The 11,659-nt window shown below is 40.2% G+C and overlaps 1 protein-coding gene across 1 annotated transcript in view; it reads right to left on the reverse strand.

Annotated features, from left to right (window-relative positions):
- TTLL5 (tubulin tyrosine ligase like 5) overlaps nt 1-11,659 on the reverse strand; it is a 305,298-nt gene that overhangs the window by 59,237 nt on the left and 234,402 nt on the right. Inside the window, exon 29 of the mRNA XM_042781014.1 lies at nt 9,528-9,723. Coding sequence (XP_042636948.1) covers nt 9,528-9,723 — 196 coding nt within the window. The remainder of the gene's footprint in view (nt 1-9,527; nt 9,724-11,659) is intronic.

Raw genomic sequence — 11,659 nt, forward strand, 5'->3', positions numbered from 1 at the left:
CATTTCATTTTTGACAACTTCCAATTTTCCTACGTTCATACTTTGTCGTTTCCATGTTCCGATTATTAATAGATGTTCTTCTCTTGAGTTGTGCCACAGCAGCAAATGGAAGTCTCAAAAGCTTTACTCTATCCACATTATTAAGGTGGGCTCTACTCTGAGGAGGCAGCTCTTTCCTAGTCATATTTTGAACGTCTTCTGACCTGAGGGGCTCATTTCTGGGACAATATTGGACAATGTTTCAGGGCTATTCATAAAGTTTTTCAGTAATATATCAGTGTTTCGCTGTTACTCATAAGGTTTTCACTGGCCAATTCTTTGAGAAGACATGTATATGGTTGTGCAAACTATTTAATAATATCAAATTTTATCCTAAGATTAATTACTCCTTCTACTTTTTTATTCATATCTCTCTAGTAATTGTAAACAAGTTCATTTTCATATAATTTTTAATTGTTCAAATAACCAATTACCTATTTTTTTTAAAAAAAAACAAATCAATACTTCATGAGTCTTAGACTTCTAAAATACTTTAAGATAATTTTTTACTAATTTTAGCTTCTTGCACAGAGGGTTTAACTAACACCTCCAAATTAAAATCATGATGCTATTTAAGATGCAAGTAATACATAATAAGAAGAGCAACTAACTTTTATTAAGCATTTACCAGGGTCACCATTGTTCTAAGTGCTTTACATGGTATTAGCTCAATGAACCCTTCTACTCAAGTGAGGTTGTTCCCATCATCACCTCCATTTTACAGTTGAAGAAATGAAGAGACAAAAAGGTTAAGTGATTTGCTAATGCTCACACAGCTAGTAAGTAGTAAAGCTGGAATTCACACCAATGGAGTCTGGTGTAAGGGATCCCCTGCACTATGCCACCTTCCTCAATACCCTAAGTGAACAATGGTAAATGTGTACATGAGGAGTCAAGGAAGAGTCATTTCTGAAAAGGCGGGGGGAGGGGGCAGACAGTGGAAAAGATGAGCTCTTTGAAACACTATCTCTGCAATTAATCAGCTTTGTGACTTGGGTAAGTTACTTAAATGCTTTGAGCCTCAATTTCCTCATCAGTAGAGATGATACTAAATCTGACATATGGGAAGTACTCACTGCCATGCCTTTCTCTGCCTCTCACTGGTAGGGCAGGGATTCTACCCTGGCAGCAGCTTAGAAAACCACCTCAGGATAGAAACTTCTACTATTATCATTAGTGAAGGAACATAATGAACTGTTTGTATTGTATGAAAACATTTAAAAATCACATTTATAAGGTACTGAAAAAAGCAAGCATAGTATTAGTTACGCAATGGTGTCCTCTGGTATTGGTATTTGTAGATAGCTGCTATGTTTCTAGGCAGTCTTTTCAAAAAATACCTCTCACAGAAATAAAACTTAAATAGTATTACCAGTAATAATAACGGGATTAAAAGGACAAAGTGGTAACTGGAGAAGAATTTCTGTTATTAATAACAGTCCCCACATGTGCTCCAACCCTCTAAACTTCTAGAAGGTATTTCAGGATACTGCAGGACCTTGGTAGTCCCTGACTCTACTGTCTAATAATAAAAGTACAAAGAGGGGAATTGTTGTAAAGTAGGGGCATTTCTAAGATTTTTGAGCCTAGGCACACCTCATTAAGTTATTTCTTTAAGTAAGAATTTGAGGCAATTGGGATAACGTCTGGGCCTAAGTTGAAACATATTTAGTTAAATCTCTTCTTGTGAGACAGTGCCTATGAGTAGGAGGAGACTGGTTAAGATAGCTACAACTTGTCAATACAATTTTATAGGTGCCAATAGGTACTTGTTAAATATATGAAATGCCACTAGAAATTTATCTAAAAATACTTAGAGCTATCAAAAAAAAAAACAAAACAACAAAACAAAACCCACTGCCATTGAGTTAATTCTGATTTCATAGCAACCCCCATTGGGTTTCTGAGATGGTAAATTTTTATAGAAGGAGATTGCCCAGTCTTGCTTCTGCAGAGTGGCTGGTAGATTTGAACCACCAACTTTCTGGTTAGCAGTCAGATAGACGCCTTAGGCATTGTGCCACCAGAGCTCTTTACTTCCAGCTATAGCTATTATTTATCGAATGTTTACTAAATGTCAGGAGTTTTAATAACAAGGAGGCAATATATACCATGATCCTCAAGAACATGGATGCTGGAGGTTGATGGGCCTGGGTTCAAATCCCAGGTCTACCATTTCAAACGTATGTGACCCTGAGAAAGTTATGTAGTACTCTGAAGCTGTTTCTTCACCTGGAAAATGGGGCTAATAAGAGTACAGTTGTGATGATTCAGAGGAGCTCTGATGGCCCTGTGGTTAAAGCATTGGGCTACTAACCAAAAGGTTGGTAGTTCAAACTCACCAGCCACTCTGTGAAAGGGGAGGCAGTCTGCTTCATTAGAGATTTATAGCCTTGGAAACCCTACCGGGCAATTCTACTGTGTCCTATCCCACTGCCATCCAGTCGATTCTGACTCATAGCAACTCCCATTGGGTTTTCAAGGCTGTAAATCATTATGGAACTAGACTGCCTCATCTTTCTCCTGCAGACCAGCTGGGGGGTTTGAACCACAGACCTTCTGGTTAGCATCCAAATGTCTTACCCACTATGCCACTACCAGCTCCTATTCTGTCTATATTATAGAGCTGCTGTGAGTTGGAATCTGACTCAATGGCAATGTTTTTTTTTTTTTTTTTAAATGATGATTCGTTGAGATAATACAAATGAACACCTGGTTTAGAGACTGACACATGGTAACGTACTAAGAATTACAATATTCATGATGATCTACAAGGTCCATATGACCGTTGCCATATTAGAGATAAGGAAAATGAGGTTCAAAGAAGTTTGACTAACACATTTTAGGTCGTAGACTGCACAGGGCCAAGATTGTAAACAAGGATTATCTGCCTCCAAAGCCTGTGTAGAGAGCCTATTTTCAAAACAGATGAATGCAGCTTTACATGTTTTATTTCACGTATTTTCAATGTATAATTTTAGGCAAGAAGAGAAGAGTTTGGTTTGTCAAAATCTGCTAAATCAAATGGTCCTAGGAAAAGAAATAATTACTAAAAGCTAGAAACGTTAAGTGGTACATGAGTTTCTGATAAAGGCTGCAAGGAATAACAAAACAGACGGGTGGGGGGAGCAGCAGCAGGTTATGAGAGTTAAGTCAATATGCTCCAGAAGTCCAGCGCACACAGAGAAGTCCCTCTCGCTGAACACTCCAGGTCCAACCTTCCTCCCCGATAGCCGTCAGAAAGCCCTCTGAAGATGCCTGCGCAGCCAGGCTGCTCGGCTGATTTCTTAGTGCTGCTTTCTTTGTGCGTGTAAGGAGCTGGCTTGTTTTTGCTGCCTGCCTGAAAACAGCCTGGTGCCTGCTGAGTTCCTTCTCCCCTCCCCCACAACACAAACACACAGCAGCTGAAGGGCAGGGAGAAACAGCCTCAGTTCCTTCAGGAGGGCAGAATTCTTCTAGACACAAGCCATGAACTTTAGGAGCAGGATAACAAGTGTTGGCTGGGTTTATACGGGAATCTTTTCCACACCTGTGAGATGTGCATGTACACACAGCACACTGGGTGTTTCGAGCACACGGAAAGGCCCCTGGATGCTAACGCTGAGCTGCCCCCCCCCCCAAAGGAATCTGCATTAGTCTGGTGACACTGGGCATGATGGGGAGGGGAAGTACAGGACAGGCGTGGAGGAAGGATGAGAAGAACTCAGGATGTACATTTTTTTTTTTCCTGCTTTGGAGTTACCCTGCTAACGTGGAAGATTCAGTCTACTCAAAGTGAAGGGCTTTAGAAAGAGAACGAAGGGAACCAGTGAAGAATCAAAACGTTTTAAAAGTAAACCTACCACAGCACCCCATCCCCCTTCGTTGTTGTTTAAAGAAACTTCAGCAGTTCTGCCTTGGCCATCAAAAGTCCTTAATTTTTCTGCGTTTTGGGCTCTTTTTCAGTCTGGATGAGGCAGAGAAGAGAGTGGGAGGGAAGGGAGAGGGGGGCTGGGAGCAGAAGTTTAACAAAGGATCATTTTAACAGAAACTACTGAGTAATCGCTCTGTCCTGGGCCAAGAATAACATCAGCTCCGTGTCGGCAATTAGAATCAGGTCAGTCGGGCCTCATAGCCGGTGGAGCCCTCCTCACAGACCCCAGCGTGGAGAGCTTCTCATGCTGATGTCACCAGTAGTCACTGTTGCCTAAGAAAGTCCCCCAACTCAGCTGAAAGAAAGGCTTTATGCCTTCTCCTTCAGGGGTGCGAAACCAGTAGAAGGAACTGGAAAGCAGGAGGGAAATTAGAGAAAAGACACCCATCAGGATGTATCAATACATCACAGATTCACTCCATCACCCCTAGATTAGCAAGATACTTCTGTAATTTCCTCAACCATCTTGAAACTCATTTTTTAAATGAGCTAATATATGTAAAGGGCCTAGAACAGTGCTTGGAACACAGTAAGTGTTAATTACTAAGTGTGGACTATTAGCTAAACAAAGAGGGAGGACTCCCTTACTTATCTCTTGTGCACAAGCCTTGATTCCTGGGAGCAGTAACTGCCGAGCAGAATGTACCCTGATAAGAAGAAGGAGCAAGGAGGCTGTTTTCTTTTTAAATAATATCTTGTTGTGTTTTGGGAGAACGTTTACACAGCAAATTAGGTTCCCATTTGACAAGTTCTATACAAAGTGTCCACTTTTCACAATGTGTCAACATTCTCTTTAACCACATTTTGGTTGTCCTGCTGAGCAAGGGGGAATTTTGATAACTTACTTATAAGCAGTCTGTGGTAGATGGGGTGGAAAAAGTGGAAAGAAAGTTCCTATAAAAAAGCCATTGCTTGAGGTTTTATAAACACAACACTAAAATTTAACACGACGAGTCTTTCTTCCAAAGGACAGTAATATCCAGATAACAAAGGGGAGACATTTCCAATCTCCTTCCCTTTAGAAGGGTAGGTCACAAAGTGTGGTTCCCAGGTGAACAGCATTAGCATCACCTGGCAACTTGTTAGAAATGGAAATAACTGGGGCTCAACTCAAACGTGCTGAATCAGAAATGGAGTGGGGATGGGGGTGGGAGTGCAATCTGTGTTTTACCAGGCCCTCCCCACTGATTCTGTTCCCCTAGACCAGGAGCCTGCAAACTGTGTCCTACAGGCCAAATCTAGCCCACTGTCTGTAAGTCAAGTTTTGCCGGGACACAGCCCACTCATCTGTTTATGAGCTGGTGATCTGCTTCCACACCATCCGCCACTGAAAACTCTAGGGAGCCCAGTTCTACTCTGATCCACACAAGGTCACCCTGAGTCAGAGCTGACACTACGGCAGCTGCTTCCACGGCTGCTTTCATGCTACCACGGCAGAGCTGAGTAGTTGCAACAGAGACCCTGTGGCTGCAAAGGCTAACATCTTCACTATCTGGCCATTTACAGAAAAAGTTTGTTGGCCTCTGTTCTAACCTAGACAATGTTTTTCAAAATACTGGTTTTACCCATCAGTGTGTAAAACCCCATAGTTTCAACTCACTCTCATTTTCTTTATCATTCTCTCTACTAAATAAACGGGATCACATCTGTCTCTTGTGCCTCTGCCCCTGGGAACTTCCCTGACAGTGACTCTAGGTGACTTGACTCTCCCACACCCATGTTTTGCCACTGGATTCACTGCATGCTAGACAAGAGATGATAAGCAAAGCTTACTCTGCATGAATGATAAGAGATGCCCATTTCTAAACTCACATCCTGAATCAGAGTTTGCCTTCTTGAAATTAACATCTTTCATAAACTGGATATCTAAGTGCTCAGAGTAGAGGCAGAAAAGAATGGAGAACTCCTTTTCATGTAATGCAAGAAAGGCCACATGATCTTTCCAAGACCTTTATTAGGTGATCACTACTGAAAGGCACTGCTAGTGTAATTAATGTAATGCAGTGTAAAATATAATGTGAAATAACCAAATGCCAGCTTTAGCATCCTGTTCCATATAAAGGTCTGTCTTACAGATGCATGCTAGGAAAACGAGATTTCTCTTCTACCCACTGCTCAGACAATTAATCAAACTGTTAGATATATCAAAAGCTACTACAATTTAGAAAAATGAATCCAAAAAGTATGGTGTTCATTAGCAACGGTAGAGAATTACCATCTCTATCTAAAGGGTTAGGAGCTCTGGTGGCGTAGTGCCTAAGCCATTTGACTGCTAACTAGCTTGGCAGCTCAAACCCACCAGCCACTCCACAGGAGGATGACTGGGCAATCTACTTCCATAGAGACACCACCTTGGAAATGCAAGGAGGGATCGCTATGAGTCGGATCTGACTCGATGGCAGTGAGTTTTTTGTATCTAAAGGTTAAAGCAAAAACAGGAAATACAGGACATAACTGAAAATATGTTATATGAATATAACATATTCATATGGTTCAACAATTTGGTGATAATTCTAATAGTCAGGCTTGCACAAACTATCAGCCAAGCTAAAAATAAACCAAACCCACCAAACCCACCACCATCGAGTTGATTCTGACTCATAGTGATCCCCACTGAGTTTCCAAGGAGGTAAATCTTGATAGAAGTAGACTGCCTCATCTACCTTCCATTAAGTGGCTGGTGGGTTTGAACCACCAACTTTCTAGTTAGCAGTCAAATGCCTTAGGCACTGTTCCACCAGAGCTCCTTAAATGAAAAACAAAGGCTTACAATTTAGCAGGGTTTTCCTCCTTCTGTAGAATGATTCTAAACGTCCTCTCAAATAAAATACTCTGAGACATGAAATATTCTTCTTGTTCAAATATTTAATAACTGATTTGCTCTTTTACTAGTTATAAACTCTTCAAGCTAGTAGGATTTAATTTCTTTAACTCTTCCGCCACAGTCCCAGAACTTTACCCTTAGTCATTTTTACCTCACTCAGATGTGGCTTAGAAGAACGGGAAAGAAAGAAACCGGTATTCTATACGTACATAAAATGATGTTACATCCATATATAAACTATGATGGATGAGTTTCTGTCCCCTCTCCAAGAGACATGAGATAACTCCCTTCTTGGGAGTTCTGACTCCTCCTCAAGACAGATATTCTGACAGATTCTAAAAAAACATATTTTCCATATACTTCATAGTTCAGTGAAACTAAACCAGTATAATCCTCAGTGAAAAATGAAATCCACACAAGAATAGCAGGACTCCAAATTCTCAAAGGAATGTGAGCTGCTGGAAGCTAATCAAAAGAACTGGAGGAACTTAAAAATGAAGCAGTATCTAAAAGTGAAAGTCAGCAAAACTGTCTCTCCTGCCTCAAAGCTTCAATGTCCTGCCATCATCCATTTTTTGCATTCAACATTTCAAGGGCTAGATACATGATTTAAAAGGGACCAAATTTCTAGATTTGTTAGAGCCACAGATGACACATTAGGGAAATAAGGCGAAATAGTGATGTCTCCAAGGACCTCTGGTGGCGTAGTACCTAAGGCATTTGACTACTAACCAGAAGGTTGGTGGTTCACACCCATCAGCCACTCTGTGGAAGGAAGACTGGGCAATCTGCTTCGGTAAAGATTTACCGCCTCGGAAACCCAAAGGGGGTCGCTATGAGTCAGAATCAACTCGATAGCAGTGGGTTTGGTTTGGTTTTTGTTTGAGTGACATCTCCATTATTCATCATCTGGTAATGTAGCATTTACAGTCCTCTGAACAACAGGGAGTTGAGAAGTTTAAAATACTTCAAGAAGTTTATCCAGATTTAAAAACCAAAACTAAAACCAAACCAAACAAAAAAACAAAAGATACATATTATAAATACCTGCAATTGTGATAATGCAAACTGGCTTCAGTTATTGCAAAGATTTTCTGAATGAGGATATTTCTATGTGACAGAGGGCAGTGTGGTGAAAGAAGTGAGATGCTATATTCCATAGTTTCCAGATGTGGAAGTCTAGCATCATCTCCAGCAGAGACGACCTAAAGCACTATTTCACAAATGCCTATACCTTTAATTGCTCAGTTACAATGAGTTAGTAAAATATACAGAGTGCACTGTCACAGACAAAGATGATCAAGTGATAAAATAGGTTGAAATGACAGGGTATATCTGGAAAGTAGCTGAAAACAGTATAATGATATATATTTTTTTTTTGCTGGCCTCCCCCTTGCTGTATATTGTCTTATTAAGAGCAAAAAAAAAAAAAAAACTTTGGGAAAGTCCAGCTTAACCTTTGAGTAAATATTAATTTTGCACAAGCTAATGTAAACTACGTACATTTTTAAAAGAAAAGACGCAAATGCCATAAGATCAAGCTGATAGAAGATATTCCTACCAGCAAGCAAATATCAGAGCAGATCAAAGAATCAGTACAGAGTTAGCTTTAAAACCTATTGCAGTGATGGTCATGGATTCTAATGACTATTGAGAGTCGGTAAGAAAAATTGAACTCTTTACAGTTTGACTTTTTTGTGAAGTCATTCTTTCTCTGTAATTGGGGCCATACTGATATGCTAGTCTAATATACTTATGTAGGTCCCTCACATATATACTAAATAAAGAGTTCCTGTCACTTAATAGATAGACAGTGGGTAGGGAATAAATATTTCAACAGTGTGTAAGTTCCACAACAGTAAGGGCTTTTGTGTTGACAGTCATTCTCATAAAACAGTGCCTCCAAAAACAAACTCAGGGTTATCAAGTCTATGCTAACTCACAGCAACCCTGAATCAACCCTATTGGACAGTGTGGAACTGCCCCAAAGAGTTCCCTATGGAGCACATGGTGGATATGAACTGCCGACTTTTCAGTTAGCAGTCAAATGCTTTAACCACTATGTCACCAGGGCTCCTTTAGCAAATGATAGGCAATAAACATTGTTGAGTAAGTGTCAATCCAGAATACTATCTAACTTATGACAATTTCTTCCAAGAAGAACTTAAAAGCTATTTATTCCTTAAAAAAATGATACATCACAAAGTACTGTTGTGTGTTTATGTATACCAGTGGAAGAAAGACAGGGAGGTCTGCTTCTGTAAAGATTTGCAGCCTTGGAAATCCAATAGGGGTCATTATGTGTTGGACTCAACTTGATGGCAGAGTTTTTTTTCTCATTTTATGTACACCAAGTCTATGAAGGCAAGAAAGTAATGCATTTAGCTATAAAGATGTCTAAAATGCTAGCATTCAGGTATCTGGGAATCAGACAGGCTAGGAGGTTAATTAATTAAGGTCATATGGTAGAAAAGATAAATACTACAAAAGAAGAGACTTTTGTAGAGAAACATTCAAATTAAAGATAGAATGCCAAGCACTGGTTCAGCATCACCTTCCAGCAAAGCCACTGTTATGGCACCAGAATGGTCCTTGAGAATGCATTCTACATGAACCATCCAAGCCAGGGTCATGGTAGTACAATTAAAAAAAAAAAAAAAAAAAAATTAAAAATTCCTATGTTTCTTATTGACCTTAATTTTTAAAAAACAAAACAAAAAATCCCAACAGATGGATGGTATCTTAAATTACCTGGTGCCGGGCTCGACTGTGGTCTAGAAGCTGCCGGGATTGATGTTTTTGTTGTTCGAGCTGCTGCAGGGCAAGATGGAGTTGGTAACTGCCCGCAGTGGGGGAATACTTGTGCTGGGGGATCACCCCTGTTGCCTTGCTGTATGCGTTGTTCTCTACCTCTCCCTCCCAGGCAAAGCCACCTGTCTGGAGGTTCCTGAAGAGAAAAGAAAGCAGACTTTTTAGTGTGACTGTGAAGACAATCTGAAGGAAAGGAGAGAAATGTCTTAGGTCTTTTTCCCTGACAGAACTAAACATAGTTTGGAGTTATGAATCTATCTGCATGAAAAATGATCTGACTCCCCAACTACACTGTAAGCTCTTCAAAGACAAAGTCATGGTCTGCTTTGTTCTACGCTCTGTTCCTAGCACTCATCATAAGACCTGGCACATGGTCAGTATACAATAAATATTTTTGAATGTTAAATGTTGAAAGAGCATTTTCACTACCCTGTGATTTACACAAGGATCTCCAAGAGGAGCCCAAAGAGCTTCAAATGAAAGATAATAGGCTAATTTAAGGTAGAAACAGAGGCACAACCATCTTAAATATCAACTTCAAAAGGAGAGAATACACAGTATTCTTGTTTTTTCTTAAATATTGTTTTATTTAAGAAAAAAAAAATGTTTTTTAGATACCTGTGAGTGAAGTATCTAAATCTTTTTTAGAAGCTATTTATATTTGAGCTTATGTCCCCATCATGGGATAATGTAACTGGTGTGAGAAGACACCTCCCTTCATTACCCTAAACTGATCTCTACAGGATCTCAGGTCAGGCTGACGTTCAGTCACACGCATGAGGAAGGCAAAGGGCCAGTGGCCTCTTTGATTGGTCAGTACTTACTCTATGCATCTGTTAAATAGCTTGACGATGTTCCCAGACCAAACTTTTAAATTCCAGATTCTGATGACCATGTCTGTGTACATCCAAGTTGAATTCTTCACAACTACAGGCTCCTTATATGTCCCCTCTCAGTCCACTTTTTCCAGTAGAAAAGTATCCTTTTTTTTTTTTTTACAGAACAATCTTATTTGACAGTCTTTCTCTCTCCTTAACACTTCTGATTATACTCACTCCTCAGTTATCGATGTGTTAAGGCCAAGGACCAGGTCATCATTATTTGGAAGTTGGCATTATGTGCAAGAGGGAGCTCTGGTGGCGTAGTGCCTAAGGCACTTGACTGCTAACCAGAAGGTTGGTGGTTCAAACCCATCAGCCACTCCTCGGAAGGAAGGTTGGCAATCTACTCCCGTAGTGATACTGCCTCAGAAACCCAAGGAGGAGTTGCTATGAGTTGGAGACAACTTGACGGCACATAACAACAACAACAACATGTGAAAATGGAGGGTGACCACATGAGATCACAAAATGGAGGATGACAACATCAGAATAAAACTGCCAAACTGAATAATTATATAATTTCCAAACTTCATCATTACATCACTGCCAGACCTCTGACACGTTAACTGCCAAGCTGACACATAACCTTAACCATTATAGCCAGTGTTACTCTCACATTGCACCTCAGTGTTTGCTACTGCCAGGCATACGTCATTAACATGCAAATTAGCTGGACAGTAGATTTTTTACAATTGTCATACATACAAAATGTTAGATAATGAGATAGCTGACAAGTGAGGAGGAGATATGTTCTTCTCTGGACTTTAACTACCCATTTAGGTCCCCCCCCCTTTTTTGTACACCCTCATTAATAGGGCTTAGACAAATGAAACTACCTAATGTAAGAGAAATATTCATAGTGATTTAAGTCATTGGGCTATTCTTCTTTCCTTTATAAATTCCCTTGGGAGAGACTGGTCAGTCCAATGGCAGAGAGGCAGCAGCACTGGGAGGAGGTTATGCAGACCTTCCTGAGTCCTCGTGCAGGCTACGTGGTTATTTATAACCTGGGTCTTGGTGACTTGAACAGAGGAGTATGGGAGGGAACAGAGTGGAATAAGTGCCAGTCAAGAAGTCCATGTTCCTCTCTTGCCTGTGACCAGCCACCTTCACAATTTGATCATTTCAGGTCTCTGGTTTGCTTTTCCCTATCTATTCCTATCTATTGCAAAAAAAAAAAAAAAAAAAAAA

This window comes from Orycteropus afer, unplaced genomic scaffold, assembly GCF_000298275.1.
Source record: "Orycteropus afer afer isolate SDZICR_OR568_19922 unplaced genomic scaffold, OryAfe1.0 scaffold00079, whole genome shotgun sequence".
Classification (NCBI taxonomy): domain Eukaryota; kingdom Metazoa; phylum Chordata; class Mammalia; order Tubulidentata; family Orycteropodidae; genus Orycteropus; species Orycteropus afer.